We start from the raw sequence: 16,735 nt of genomic DNA on the forward strand, positions 1-16,735 counted from the left end.
TAAGCCTAATTCCTTTCTTGACTCTATGAACCAAAGGATTGCCTCCTATAGTAAAATTATTTACCAAAGCATGGCCTGCTGACCCAGGTAATTTGTACAATTAATCGTTCTATAGAAAAACCTGAATTGAACAACTCTGCAAGATAATTAACCACCTCTGCTACAGGAGCCTCCACGGGATCCAAATTCCTCTCCATACCCTAACCACACCACTTCTTCCAGCCACCTCTGTACCTTTCCCTGTTACCCAAGATTCGTCCAATACAGTCTTAGCTTTTCCTTAAGGTCCTGAGTGTCTATTGGACCCTCTGAAATCTTCCAAACAAGAAGGTTCAGACTTCCGTCTCAAATCAAAGGATGTTTCACTCCTTCGGATCCTACAAGAAGACCTGGACTTAGACGGGGTACCTCTCCTGCAAGTTCCATCACTCTTGGAAACCAGACCTGAGAGCTCCAAAAGGGAGTCACACAGATAATTCTGTGTTACTCCCTTTTGGATCTGTGCCACTCCGCGTTGGATTCCATAACCTCTGAATGTTTTTGAAGGAGTCCGGATTTAATCTCAAGTAACTGAGGGGCATATTACCAACGATTAGCGATATTTATAGATAACTAGGCTTAGCAATGCTTTTTTTATCGCTAAGCATCGCCGGAAATTATCACTGAGATAACGTGCTATTAGCTACGTTTATCTCCAAAGCGATAATTTTTCCACCGATAGCGCTATTCACGCCTTAGCGACTAAATGCTTTTGGTCATGTTATCCACCTCCCATTGGATAACATGGTTAAGAACTGGTCTGGGCAGGTGTTTTAGTTTTTAGCGCTATTCGCGCTTAGCGTGAATATTGCCATCGCTAAGCCTGCCTTGCTAATAGGCGTTAGCGACGTTAGCGACTGCTTTCAGTCGCTAATGGGTTGGGAACGCCCACTTTGCATGTCATTAGCGAAACTTATCACTAACATGCAAAGCGGGCCCCAAACCGCTCGCTATCGCCTCAAAGCTGTTGCTAACATCAGTTAGCGACAGTTTGCTAATTGGGCGATAGTATTATCGCCACTTAGCGGCCGAAAACGGCCCTAAAGCGGCGAAAATAGCATATCACCAGCATTGATAATATGCCCCTTAATTCTCTTAGGTTCCTGGAATTCTAATCTGCTCTCCCATTCTCCAAAACTGAAATATACTCTGCTCTCAAAAGGATTTTGTGTTGCCAGCAGAAATACTAGATCTCTTTGGCCAGATCAGCTAACTGCTTTGATTTTGATCTTCCCAGATGATTTATATATGACTGAACCAAAAAGTTGTCCAAATGAATCAATTTTACACTGTTCAATAATGCACTTTGAAAGTCATCAGTGCATTCAAACCAGCTAACATCTCCAGATAATTTATGAGCAAGCATTGTTCCTCCCTGAACCACTTCCTCCCAGTCTCCATCTTGTTCAAACGTGCTCCTCATTCAAGGTTGCTGGTATCCAACTCTAATGTAAATTTCGGTACATTTCCAAAAATGGCTTTGCAATTTCAAACCTCTAGATTGTCTAGCCACCATTTTTCAGAGCTTCTAAGGATAAAAAAATGTAATCTGTATACCACCAACCTTTCCTCAGACCCAAAGCCTTCAGTATTTGAGGAGCTCTTAAGTGAAGTGAGCCTGAGGAAATGGCCTGGATTGATGAAAATAATAGACCAATTACCCTTGCCAGATCCCTCAAGATCGCCACTTCCTTCGCTAAAATGGACCATATTTCCTTCCTTATCTTTTTTATCTTTTTAAAAAGGAATTTTACAAAAATCTATTTTGAAACCTCTTACAGTTTCCAAAACCCATGGCTCCCCGGTTAGATTCCCTATCCCTTTTTTGGAAATTACTAACTGACCTGTTCAGACTCACCTTGATCTCCTGAGCTTTGAGATCTGGATCTGCCTCCACAGGATCAGTTAGCTCTCCCTCTTTGCAGGAAGAAACCCATGTTTGAATAAAAATTCCTTCCATAACTTCTTGGCTCATGAGAGTAATAGTGGAACCTTTGGATTCCACAGCTGACAGCCAACCGCCTCCTGTCAGCCCTTCCAAAAACTTCAGTGCCGAAAATGCGTCTCATATTCATCTGAGCCTTGCTAAGGGGAGAAATGGAGGAGGCACATTTGCCTAAAGATTAAACAAAACTTTGCCCAAAAAAGTAGCCCATGTGTGTCGTCCACGGCTTCCCTAGTGGCTAAATCTGCTAACCTGGACTTCATCCTTACAAGGACAGCCTTCCTTCTCCCCCTATTAGGCCAACATTTGTATTCCCTAGCATAGATATAGCACATTGGCTCCAACCCCTTGAGAGGTCCACATCGTCTTTCGTATTCTTATAATTTGCCTCCTTGGCCATGTCGAAAATACAAGCCAAGGAACCCAAAACACCTAATAACCTATCTTGGCACTGTTTCAAACAGCGTTCAGTCCCCTTTCTTGGGTCTTTTCCAGTTTTAATAAGAAAGGTTACTAACTCTGGCTCAAGATTAGAGGTATTACAACCCTTGTTTTCTATGAGTAGTCTTGGACATTCGGCTCTCATCAAATTGTGAGTGTCCTTGTCCAAGGGTTTCCTCGGTCAAAACCTAATGAACTTTGCATCTTGCTCCATAGGCCACCAGTCCAAGCTACGAGGGTGTCTAATTGTATTGTTATCAAATATATATCCCCCAAGAGGATCTTGGAGTGGTGTGGTGTGGCTCACTGGTTAGAGGCGGCAGACCCGGAAGCAGAGGACGGCCCGGGACCAGGGTTCGATAATTCTCGCCTCTGTGCCTACTCTAACCAGGGATCACACTCCGCAACTCTGGGCATTAGCTTGCCTCATCTCCACAACGGCCCCCCACAAATGCCGGGGATGCCTGGTTTCACCTTGGAGATACCCAGGAGGGAACATCTCACAGGGAAAACCAGGACAGGTTCCTCAGCAGTCTATAGCGCCAGGACGCCTCCGGGTAGCAGTGCGCTTTACAAGACACACACACATCTTTAATCACCCTTGAGGTTGAAGGCTGTTCCAAATCGTCATCTAGGCTTTCAGAAAGGCCAAGCCCTCTTTTGGGTCAAACACGTATTCATCGAATTCTATGTCATCATTATCACATAGGTCCTCATCTACACTAGAGGTGCCCTCTCAGCCTTGTGTGCCAACAAGGTCACTCTTTCACTTTGAGCTGGTCTAGACACCACCTTCAAATGTGTCACTATTAGGGTGGCCCTTGTTTTTTGTGCCGCCGGGGACAACACATTTTATTGTAGCATTGTAGCACTAAGAGTAGCAGACACCAAACGGGCAGATAGACCCCCCGTAACAGAGTTATCTCTCCCAACAACAACATATTTGCTCGTAGTGTTAAGATGTTTTGTCTTGTTAGACACCTTACCTCTCTTTTTAACAGTAACAGGGACATCCTGCAAGAGCGAAAAATTATCTTCCTCTGAAAGACGACCCCTTTTTCACTTAGACAAAGCGGTTTCCTCTGATTCCTCTAGGGGAGATCTTAACTTCTGCTAAAAAACCTCCTAAATGATTCTAATTAAATTCATTAGGAGGCAGACCCTGAGGATCTGATTTATCTCCTCCTATCAAAAAAATATTCCAAATATGTCTCCCTTTCCTTCCTTTTCCCCTCTTTTTAAAATTTAAATTGGAGCTGAGTCAAAGCACCACACACCACTAGGGGTCCACATAGTATGTCAGCTAACCGAAAAAGTGCAGGTCATCATGGCAATGTACTTGCAAAAGTCATACATCCAAGAGAAAACTACCACTGCAAAATGGCTGCTCATTACCCTAATCCTTAGCACCCTTTTTGATGACTGATAGGTGCAACGCGCTTGGTTAACTGTCAGGACTGAGGAGAGACAACAAAGATCGGGCATGCCTCTCTCTACGGCTGAACTCCAACTCGCATGCATGAGTCAAAAGAAAACAAGCAGCGAGTCAGACTGACAGTACTGTGCAGACCATTGTACCAGAAAGCGATGTTTATTTAAACGCACACTACATAAATGAAAGAATGAACATTCAAAACCTGAGCAATATATTTAGAGCTCGAGTATGAGTTAAGTGTCTAGTCTACACAGAACAATTTGACCAATTCAAAAGAAATCAGAAGTAGCCCAGTTAAAGAAAGTTTCACACTAAAGATTCAACACAAGCAAAAGATTAACAGTCCATAAATTGGAAGAGTCTAAAGACCAAATATATAGAAAAACTTTATTTTAATAATTACTCTATAGAGAAAGTAAATAGATGGATTTAACTGTTAGGACCAGCCAATAAAAGAGGAATGTGATTGTGCATCAAGAGTTTATATACTCTGTTTTAAGATTACAAAATGGATTAAATGTTTAAAATGTGTATTGTTCAATGTTCTTTAAAGGGCTGCATATTGGGGCAGCAATAAGAGATATATGCATAATGGTAACCTCTGATCTTGTAATGAGATTGTTTAACATTTAGACAAATCAGAAACCCAAAAAGCTTTAACATAGTGACAATTGTATAATATATTAATTAAAGAACCAATATGATTAGTACAAGATCAGCAAAAATATGAAGCAGAATCATCAAACTTAGTAATACACATTGGAGTAACACCAACTCTATTATGAAAGAAAAAGAGTGGTTGATTATTAGCATCTCCGGAGGTTTCAAATAATTTAAGCTATAACTTGTCCCACAACTGAAAGTAAATTGAAACAATTAAATCTTCTTCCCACAATAATTCAATAGTATGTTTAGTTCTATTTGGATTAGGAGACAATACATTCTTATATATAATAGGAGCTTTGGGAAGAGATACATTCCAAATATTAACAATATTTACATTCGTCGAGAGTAACAATCAATCATTAGTTGAAAAAAAGATTTGGAAATAAATAAACAAAATAATAAACAAATATTATTTTGGAGAGTATTCTTGATTAGGTTGTATTCAAGTGCAAATGAATTGGTTCATTGATATTTCGTCTGCAACAAATCAAAAGTAGCAATGTCATTTCATTCAAAAATGTATAAATATGTCTAATACCTTAAGTAAAGGACAATCCAACCAGGTGTGGGATTATTATGTAAATATGTATCAAGGCATAAAACATCCTAATTATAAAATACTAATGGTATCATTTAAAATTGGGAAATGGGACACCACCTACAGTCTTTAGTATCCTGAACTTCAAATGAGCAATACGAGGAGTCATATTATTCCATAAAACATTCAGACAAATAAAACCAAGTTGTTTAAAATAGTCATAAATAATTTTAAATGGTAGCATTGAGATAGTATATAAAATATGTGGTACAACCATAATTTAACTAGTATCAATCCTGAACCACCAGAAAACATTTAGAGGAGACCAAGCAGAGAATACATTTTGCATCTTAGATACAAAATTCTGATGAATTGTTTCTGTAACATTCAGAGAAAACTAAGTCCAAAGATATCGGATCTCTGAGGAACATAATACAATATTAGGATTTGCCAAACATTTTTTGAAAACATAGAGAGTTCAAAGAAAGTGTTCTGTTCTTAGTAAAATTGTGTTTATAGTAACAGGGTTAGACTTGTAAATCAAAATGTCATCAGCGTAGCACAAAACGCAAATTTTTCTGAGCCTTGTTTAAAACTGAATATATTCAGATTACAACAAATTCTTTCCAGTAAGAGTTCTAAACATAAAAGAAAAAGTAAAAGGGACAGAAGGCAGCTATGTCTGGTACCTCGATATAAATTAAAATATGGGGAAAAGCATTATTTAACAAATTAACGAGCTGGGAGATTGGTATGTAATAATTTAGCTAATTAAATTAATTTAGAGCCAAAACCAAGCCAATGGAGCATTCAGAACATATATAGCTAATTTATACTGTCAAAAGCTTTCTCAGCAGTTTGAGAAAGTGCCTGTAGTGGACATTTTTATTGACTGGATTGACAAATAATATTAGAAAACATTTTTGTATTAACAGCAGCAAGTTTGCCTTTAATAAAACCAGACTGGTCGATTTTACCAGAAGGAGAACAACAGATTCTAAACAAGAAGCTAAGATGTTATCAAAAATCTTACACCCATAATTACCAAGGGAAATGGGGATGAACTGTTTGCAAAATATATGGTCCTTATCGTGTTTAGGAGTAATAGGCCTTCAAAAAGGAGCCACTGGCTTTAGAATTTAAAAAAAGAGTTAATAAGTTCCAATAATTTAGGTGTATAAAAAGAGGTTAGCCTGGAAATTAGTTCAATTGATAAGTCATGAATGCCTGGGCTGTTCGCTTTCTTTAGGGACTAAATTGCAGTTAATGTTCCCTGAAGCGTGATATCTGTTTCTAAGTCTTCAGGTTTATCAATTAAAGAGTGTGCTTAGGGGATAATGTCAAAAAATGTAATCATGCAAGTTAGAGCATACTTCTCATCTCTCACTAATCATCCACCCATGCACCTTGATTAGACCACTATCACCTATAGAAATTGGTACCAAGAAAATAAATGCACAAGCTTAGGCTGTAAATAATCACATGTCATAATAGAGGCTGCTTGGACTATTTTGCTTGCATCAGGAGACTGGTGTATTTCTTCTTGCTCTTGCTTTTCAAATTGGCCTGGTAAACAGGAAATGTTGATTACCTTTTTGAATTTTGTTGATGTCAAGCCTTTCAAAAATTAAATTAAATGTGTTAGGTACAAAAAACTGTTGAGTCACAAAATGTAGGACTTAATGAGAATATAATAGTAAATGGAAAATAAATTCCATCAAAAGAGAGCTAACATGGTAGGTTACAATTTCCTCAAACAACTCCGTGGAGTCTGTGGCTCTCCTTTCTCCCATGCACACCTTCTAGGGCAAGTACTTCTGGTGCCAAAGTTGTGTGTGCATTTGTGTGAGGAAACATAAAATCTCTTTTAGGAATACGACACAGATTGCGTACAGATATACAACATGGAAAATCCCGTTTATGTCATACATTGTAGAGGCTAAACAGTTCTGAAAATCAACTTTAAAAAAAATTATTGTGTGTGATGTAATTCATGGTCAATAGTTGCTGCTTGAATTCACCACTATTTTTTCTGATTTTGTGTTAGCAGCGCTGTCATGGGGTTCCGTAGCCACATCTCTCGTTTAAGGTACTGTATACACCTGCATGTTTTATTAACGCACAGCATGTATCACTATGCATGCATGTATGGACAGCACGTCTTTGAATATTCTAATGCAGGCAGCTTTATCCCAAATAGTTTATATGTTTTACATGCAGGGTATTTTTGCCCAAGCAACTGACATAAGAAGCTAGTCTGCACTGAACCTTTTTGGCGCAATGGTATTCCAATGGGATCTAAGAAGTGCATATAAAGTAATACCTTGCTATAGGCTATGTAGGGTCTGACCTCCAGTAAAAGCACACTTTAGTAATTTGAAGTAAGCTGCCACTGCAGCTGTTGGTGGGACAAAAGAAGCAAGAATGATTGTTGCAGAACTGAAAATATGGTAGTAGCCAAGGGACCGTTCATAGTGAATATTGATTACTTTGACAATGTATTGAAAGAATACCACACATGGTGCTTAAAAGTTATTGTTATTATTACCAAATTCAATGGTATTCATTTTGCAGGCTTGAAACAATAAAAGGCTACTTAGTACTGCTAGAATTGGAATATATGACATGTTGGCCACACCCCGGGTTTCCAGTGTCAGAGGAGGATGGCTGGACCCCTGGCAGATTTTAAGCAATACCACTGCCTTTGTAATTGAGTTTCATTCATTGTACGCACTTGCATGGATATGCATTGCATGCATTGCATCGACATCCAAAGACTTTGGCATAGGACTGGCCATCATAAATCTATGTTGGGTTCTTCTTGATTATGCAGAATTCACTGGCATAGCTTTTGAGTCATTCCCCCTTTCTGATTTGAACACATACCTCCAAACCAGAGCTGCCAAGCTGGTGCTGAATCTTTAGCCTCACCAATAATAATGAAACTCTCTAGTAGAAGATCAACTCTCTTTTACCTTACGCAGACATTTATATAATTTCTGTGCTTTGCAGTTAAGCTGCTGTTGCAACAATCAAATGTGGATATGTGAATATCACTTTAATTGTTTCCCATTATGGTATATTTGAATGCTTTACACATCCAATTGAAGCCCCACCTCAGCCAGCATCTACCAGAGAAAGACCAGCCTAACAAGAAACCCATAGACTGGTGATGTGTGCCATGTACGACTAATGTAAGGTAGAACTCAGTTGAGTTACAGTGGGATACGTTTATTTAAGTTAAAACATGTTCTTTAGGCCCCACGTAGAGCAGGATATCCTCTACATTCATACTCTCTTCTACAACTGACATAAGGTGTCATATCCTACACTTAATGCTACGTGAATCACTTGGACCATCACAATGCTCTACATCTGAAAAGGGAACTGCACAAGTAAGATAATACCCATTTCCACCAAGACAAAACTAGAGACATTCAAGATTAAACAACTACCATTCCTGCATGCCAAAACTCCACACGGCACCAGGGTAAAATTCCCACATATCCAAACACAAAACAATACAAGGTTAAACCTTTCTCAGTTTTCCTTCCATGGGATCACCATACATAACCTAGAGGAGTATCTTGCGGAAGATAGTAAAAAGAGCCATGAAAACATCAAACATCAATTAACAATAAAACGAAATGTTCCTATTCGAGAAGATTGTCACACATACCCGCAATCTAGGTTATAACAGTCTCATATATTTCAAATCTTGTACATATATAAAAACAACACACAGGCATAAATATACTTGAGAATAAAACCCCACAGACCTCCGAACAAAAGAAAAACTGAAATGAGCAAAACAGATCCTGTGTGTAGTAAGAAAAATCCACACAGTGGGGAAGAATGTATCCCCAATTTACAGCATGTTAGTTACTCATTCACCTCTTTGAAGCCATACACACCATCCCTCTCCAAAGCATATTTTTTTATAGGTATTTTCAAGTATTGAGGGAGAATCATCCCCAATTTGGGGCCCGATTTAGAATTTGTTGGAGAGGATACTCCATCAAGCGGACTTTCAATATGCCACTGACAGAGACTACTCTGTCTTCACTGTCGATATACACGTCCAGGCCCAAAAGAATAATGACTGCTGGAGGTTTTGCTATTTCCCTACCCACCCTATTACAACTGGGTGGTTAAATGGCAAGTTTCCACAGTCTGTCACCTCCAGGTAAAACCTGGCAGTAAGGGAACATGAAAACTCCCATGGCAAGGGGGTCACTGTGTTTTATTTTCAAAAATAAACGTTGAAAGTTTGATGTACGGCTCTGTCTTGTTGATGGGGCAGTCCACCAGACTTTCAGTGCTCTTACAGGTACTGCCATGAAATGGTTTCCTATAAATGCAAGAGATGTCCACTGGGCCTGCAGACATCTCTAAATTTGGCAGCTGAAGTAAAAGTCAAATGTGACCCTTAATCACCTTCACTAAACCTTTGCTACAGCTACTTAAGATGAATGCATGTGAGGAACTGATCCTTCTCAAAGTAATACCTTTCAGACCATCAAGAACATCTTATCTGATAACACAGCCATTGCTTACTTTGACCCCACTAGTACTGTGAGCTGGTAGTTGATGTTACTGTTCTAACTCACTGGTGCCCATGCAAAATACCTGTCAACAACAGAGTAAAAATACGTTTGAATTGAGTGGGAAGGTAGGTTTTGCACTAATTTGGGGATGTACGCATTTTTAGCTGTATCAATATGGGCATACCTTAGAAGTGTTTATAAATCACAGTTTCGCAACGCACTCTTTACTGTAGTCAGTGCATCACCAACCCTGAGGATAGACAAGTGGGCCTTGAAAGTGCCTGTATAGCTAATGACCACCATGTAATTTCACCCTGGCACTATAACCTAGCAACAGACTCCCACAATAGACATTCCCTGCAAATGACCACCTGAGCTAAAGTTCAACAACGAGGAGCTAGTTGGCAGGAATGTAGGTTTTCAGATGCTCAGAAAAATTATCTAGTATGGGGACAGGCTTTGCATCTGAAGGTTATTTCTAGTTAGCATCAGTTCCCTGAATGTTTAGCATTTCCCTGATCTTATATTGTGAGAGGCCTTGAAACTCTTATATCTACCGAGTCTTCCCTATAATGTTTTTTTCTCAGACCTTATTCCTTTATTAGGTGAGAGGGGTGAGATCCGCACTCAAATAATTCATACAATCCTTGTCAGGGTGAGCCCCAAAAGTCACTAAATAAACCTATGCTTAATCCTCTGGCAGTGCTTTCAATGGGCAGGGACAATAAGGTACTCAGTACCTGTACTTCTTTAATTTGGAGGGGAGAGTACCAGCACTTCCGTAGCACTGCTCCAGTGCAGAGGACCAGCACTTCTTAGCAGGAAGCAGGTACTTGGTAAAAGGAGTACCTCCATTTATATGTTTCCTATTTAAGCACTGCCATCTGGTATTAGGACCAAAGCTGCCAGGCACAATTTAGATGCATTGTGTAGAGTATTTATGCAGCACTCAAACAGTATTAAAGTGAAAGCACAAATAAAGAAATATCCCAAACCAATTTAGAACAATAGAGAACATTTGAATGAAAAAAAACACCAAAATGACAAAAAACAAATTAGTAGAATGGAGCTATGAATTTTAAAGGTGTCAGGTAAAAATAGTGCCAAAAAGTACAAGGCTCCAATCACAGTTATCTAGCCGCACTGGAATGAGTCAAAGTCATATATTCAGGTCAACTGTGATTGAATGTGGGTCGGATACAGGGACCAGCTTCATCCCAGTAGAAAGGTTACCTTCTAAAGCAGTACAGTTCCACTTGAGGCGCATCAGTCTGTTTTTGATGTTGGCAGGGCTGTAAGGAGAAAGTTGTTGCGGTGAAGTGGAGGTCGCCCTTGGAGCTTCGCAATGGTTTGAGACGTGGACAGCCATTGCTGACATGATGAGCAGGTCGCCACCAGAGCTTTGCATTGGGGGTACAGTGGGTGGTTGTTTGGAAGGAGCCCAGAACCTTTGTATTTTCACCTGGAGTCCAGTTCATGCAGTTTGCAGGTTGGAGAAGTACACTCTGAGTCAAGTACCTGGGGATGCACTCTTGGGGGTCAGAACTCACTCCGGCAGAGGCCAGCAGTAGGGCTCAGACAGGTTCAGTTGGGGCTGGGCAGTTGCAGATGAGACAACCGGAAAGTTGTTGTGTTCCTGTAGCGAAAACAGGAGGTCAGCCAGCTGATCCTTACATCATTCCTATGTCCTAGGTTCAAGGCAGTCAGGTCCAGTTGCCTTTCCTACAACAGGGCAGTCCTTCTTCTTAATCTTCCACAGATCCAAGAATTTTCTGATGAGAAGTACTGAGATTGTCAATTGTATACCCAATGCCAGCAGGTGTGTGGGAATCATCACCTTTGTCTAACCCAAACTGGTTCTGATCATTTCTCAAGTTTCCCTTGGATTTGGCTCCAATCTGTCAGGGTAGCAAATGGCAGGCAGACCCAGGTGTGAGTTGCATTTGCCAGAGACAGGGCAAGAAGCTGCAGAAGTCAAGAAGGAGGTGGCCACAGCCCTACTCTTTGAAGCTCGGGAAGGGTTAAGTACAACCCACCAGGCCATCCTGTTCAAGAGAGAAACACCCTTCCCCACACACTGGCAAAAAGGCACATTAGATTTAGGCAGAAAAAATGACGACTATCTAAAATGAAAATAATAATTTTAAATCCGACTTTACCTTAAAAGATAATTTTAAAGTACAACTCAAATGAGTGGAAGAAATATTTCTCTATCTGCTCCCCCAGTGTTAGTCTATGAAACAGTTAGCCTTGCTATAGTGAGAATCGACTTTAGGAGTTTTTCACTGTCAGGACATGTAAAACTTAAGTGTGCATGTCCTACTTTTTAAATGTCATGCAACCTGCTCTCTGAGCCTTTAGTGTCTACCTTAGTGTTAGCCTGTAAGTAATTAACAAGAAAGGTTTAGGCCTGCCGAAAGGTTTACTTTACCAGGTTGAAATGGCAGTCTAAAACTGCACTACAGGCTGCAGTGGCAGGCCTGAGACATCTTTTACAGTGCTACTTTAGTGGGTGGCACAATGAGTGCTGCAGCCCACTGGTATCACTTACTTTACAGGCCCTGGGTACATGTAGTCCCAAGTACTAGGAACTTATCGGTAAATTAAATGGCCCACTCATATGTGTATGAACTTTACAGTGTTTAGAAGTGAGAGCACAAGCTCTTTACCATTGATTAGCAGGAGTAAAGTAAGCAGAGTCCTAATGCAAACAAAAATTGGTTCAGCAAAAAAAGGGATGTGAAGGCAACAATCTCAAGGAATACCACTACAAAGAAGGTCATTTACTACAGGTGCCATATACATGGCCTTGAGGTCCAACAAGTGTCACACCTTCACTTAATATTGAGAGTGGAATTAAAGTACCACAACCTCAAACTGGCTGAGTGTCATACATGTTAAGGGAACTGCTTTCAGCCATTATAGGTAGCCAAAGGTTGTGAACTATCAGTTTTAATGTTTCCTTTAATGTGGAAGGCAGACTAATGACTCCATTATTAAGGAAGAGCACATGATGAAAATCAGGGAATTCTTAAACTGAAAATCGAATCTTGTGGGGAGCGTGGCCAGGAGTGTGATCCTTGAAAACAAATGTGGGGAGGGTCAAAAGGAGGTATGATTTAATGACCTGTCAACTTATGCCCCAATAATACATATAACACACAAAAAGGAGACCAGGTCAATGTATGGTGTGCTGTCCTAAATGGTGTTTAGGAATCACAAGGACACCCATGTGGATGGATGTGTTAGGTTTCACTGGGCTGAAAAAGTCCCATCAGACCACCCTCTCGGCAGTATATCATCATTTGGGGATGGCAGTTATTCCATAACCCGCCTATGTAACAGTGCGGGAAAGGAAATCAACCGTATTCTGCCAACGTAGTGCCCAAAATGAAATGTGTAACGAAGGAAAGCAGTGCTGTGAAATAGGTGATACTTAAAAATTACTACCTAGACTACGGGGATAGCTTGACAGCAAAAGTATAGGTGTCATGATTAAAAACACGCCTAGTAGTGAAAGAGTAGAGCTACATTATGGCGCTGCGTGGAATGGTCGACTAGTTTCAGCTGTTTAGAGTAGTGCTCCAGCTTTCTTCAGGACCTTATATAAAGTGCGCTACTGCCAGATTAACTAAACGGTGTACAAGTATAAGGAAGCATAGGTTGCATCAAAATACTATATAAATGGAAACGTATCACCCAGACTTGGAAACTCTGTGTCCTCTGCAGACAGGAAAGAAATGTTCCACCTGTCGGATAAGCAAAAGATAACATATCCATATTACCACACAGTTGGCCACATAACTCCACACACACAATAAAGACAACAACACCACTGCATGAACAGTTTGCGTCCTGCATTTCTAAATAAGCATATTAGCTTTATCACAAGGAGGCATTTCCTCACAGTGATACTTACCCAGCTTTGTGTCGGTAAAAAACGAGTGGAAGAAATATTTCTCTATCTGCTCCCCCAGTGTTAGTCTATGAAACAGTTAGCCTTGCTATAGTGAGAATCGACTTTAGGAGTTTTTCACTGTCAGGACATGTAAAACTTAAGTGTACATGTCCTACTTTTTAAATGTCATGCAACCTGCTCTCTGAGCCTTTAGTGTCTAACTTAGTGTTAGCCTGTAAGTAATTAACAAGAAAGGTTTAGGCCTGCCGAAAGGTTTACTTTACCAGGTTGAAATGGCAGTCTAAAACTGCACTACAGGCTGCAGTGGCAGGCCTGAGACATCTTTTACAGTGCTACTTTAGTGGGTGGCACAATGAGTGCTGCAGCCCACTGGCATCACTTAATTTACAGGCCCTGGGTACATGTAGTACCAAGTACTAGGAACTTATCGGTAAATTAAATGGCCCACTCATATGTGTATGAACTTTACAGTGTTTAGAAGTGAGAGCACAAGCTCTTTACCATTGATTAGCAGGAGTAAAGTAAGCAGAGTCCTAATGCAAACAAAAATTGGTTCAGCAAAAAAAGGGATGTGAAGGCAACAATCTCAAGGAATACCACTACAAAGAAGGTCATTTACTACAGGTGCCATATACATGGCCTTGAGGTCCAACAAGTGTCACACCTTCACTTAATATTGAGAGTGGAATTAAAGTACCACAACCTCAAACTGGCTGAGTGTCATACATGTTAAGGGAACTGCTTTCAGCCATTATAGGTAGCCAAAGGTTGTGAACTATCAGTTTTAATGTTTCCTTTAATGTGGAAGGCAGACTAATGACTCCATTATTAAGGAAGAGCACATGATGAAAATCAGGGAATTCTTAAACTGAAAATCGAATCCTGTGGGGAGCGTGGCCAGGAGTGTGATCCACCAAGATGTCTCGTCTAGACTTCATTGACCAGGCTCCTGCTGGGGTCTAAATAAGCCATTTCTGTGGGGAAGGGCTTGTATTGCTGTGGCAATTGCACAGGCACCACTAGCAGAGGCAGTAGAGGACCAGAATATCTGTATTTTAGCCGCAGGGCCAGTACAGAAGTGAATTCCAAGATAGTATCTGCACCATGACGACCATGTACGTGCCTTCTAGATTGGGTTAAGGACCTTTGTGTTGCGGGAGTGCAGCTGGCACATACACCAAGGCGGCCCGACCCTACCTGTTGGTGTTGGAGACAATATTGGAATTGAAAAGTTGTGATTGGTAGTGTGATGTAACCATGGATTAACCATGGATTATCCAGTCAGTGGATGGTGTCTCAGCCACCGTAAACAAGGTAACTGGTCTAATTTTTCAATGTGCAACATGGTATATTTTGTATCTCTATTCGCCATCGTCATCTGTCTTGTATGCTGAAAAAAAATGTGCTATTGTATTTACGCCATGGCACGTGGCTAGGACGCAACATTTGCAACATCCAATTTAATATTCCAATCGATCACAACTGCAACTTTCCATGTTGTAATATGGACATGTTTTGCTGTATCACGACAATTGCAGAAGACAGTATGTTGCCCAGTGAATAAATTCTGGATGCTAAAGTGGTCATACCATTGTCAACCACAGTCAATGCCTTTTCTAAATTATTCCTGTCAATCTGATGCAATCTCTCAACAGCTTCCTGTTGAGAAATCTTCCATAAATGATTGTATATTCCATAGAAACGCATTTTGACGTTGGTTCTGGGGACCTAATAAAAAAAACTGAGATCCAGGTCATCAGAGAGAAAGGACAAGTGTTGTCTCACCTAGGAGAGTGTTGAGGTCTTTGGCCATTCTAGGCATAACTTCCCAAGACTATATGACGTCACCACACCTGAGTGTTCTGTTTGTACGTATCATTGATCCAGCCTATTTATTCTGAATCCTTCAGTTTTGCCCATAAATCTAGATTGACACCCGAATGTGCCCAACCAACCATCACTTCCAATTGGGTTTTGGTGAGTTGAGCAAACCATTACGTATCAGGGTGTCAAATGTATCCTCACTAAAGTGTGTAAACTGCTTCCAGTTCTCAAAACGTGAGAATGTAGGAATTTGTGGTGTGTTCAGATCCTTTTTTTGCTATACCTTTACAGGAAGTTTGTTGTACTGTCTTATTCAGGAAAATCATTTGATGTGGTATGAGGCATGCGCGAAACAACGCCTCTGTTCCCTGAACCTGCCCATCTTTTGTCCCCTGGATAGATTTTGTATCTATAGTGTCGTTCCAAAAGTCAAAACCCTGTACAGACAGTTTGGAAATAAAAGAAGCAGAGTATATCAGCTTGGTGTTTGTCAGCATATTTTTCTTTGCAGGTGTCAGTGCAAGCCTATACTAATATGAGGCTGGGTCAGATGTATCAAAACCTGAACAATAAACAAACTTTTGTACAAAAGTCTTTGAACTACCCTTTGATGGTGTTGGGCAATGTTCCATTGTGTGCAATTATAAACAGCACCTGAAATACTGGCTTTGTGTGGAAAATGGTGACCATAATAATGGTAACAGAACATATCCTCAAAATTACTAGTGCCATCATCCAATTCATCATCAGAAAATGCAGCTGACTGCTCTAGATTCTAAAGCAAATTACGCACAGTTTGAATATCCCAATCATCAGAGAAAGTACTAGAGGTAATTATGTAATCTAAAGAAATTTTATACAAATATGGAATTTTCAAAAGTCCAGTAGGACCATATACATCATACCATACACTGTCCCATACTATTCCTTCTGGAAAAGGAACCAGAACCACGATTATGTTCACCAGGGACAAGTCTCTCAGCTCACGAAGAGATGATACATGTGGTTAAAGGACCAAGTTCACAAGTGGTATTGCAGCACGTTGTGCGAGAATGTGTCCATTCAGAATCAGGAAAAACACAGACACTATACCAATCCAAAGTATCAGGAAAAGTAATCCAATTTTAATCCATAGATGTATCCAGGTTACAGCGAAGTAAATCTTTTTCAGCCAAAAATAGAAAGCTGAAACTCGAAGCTTGAAAGGGAGTGGCGATGTTGGCAGCTCAGGTTCACTTGGATATAATGAAAAATTGTAATAATGCACAAAGTAGCCATACGCAGTCCAGTCTATCCTTGGCAGCTCATCAGGTTTTGTGGAACTGATTGATGTCTTGCTCTGTGGCATGTTGACATAGGCGTTGTCAGTTTTCCGAATTGA

The 16,735-nt window shown here is 40.3% G+C and overlaps 1 protein-coding gene across 4 annotated transcripts in view; it reads left to right on the plus strand.

Annotated features, from left to right (window-relative positions):
• BDKRB2 (bradykinin receptor B2) overlaps positions 1-16,735 on the plus strand; it is a 425,511-nt gene that overhangs the window by 236,246 nt on the left and 172,530 nt on the right. For 2 of the 4 annotated variants that reach the window (XM_086937741.1, XM_086937740.1), the window contains exon 3: positions 7,115-7,153. In XM_086937741.1, the coding sequence (XP_086793867.1) occupies positions 7,115-7,153 (39 nt within the window). Of the gene's footprint in view, positions 1-7,111; positions 7,154-16,735 lie in introns of all 4 variants that reach the window. The other 2 variants (XM_086937738.1, XM_086937739.1) reach the window with 1 other exon arrangement.

Source organism: Lissotriton vulgaris, chromosome 9 (genome assembly GCF_964263255.1).
Source record: "Lissotriton vulgaris chromosome 9, aLisVul1.2, whole genome shotgun sequence".
Taxonomy (NCBI): Eukaryota; Metazoa; Chordata; class Amphibia; order Caudata; family Salamandridae; genus Lissotriton; species Lissotriton vulgaris.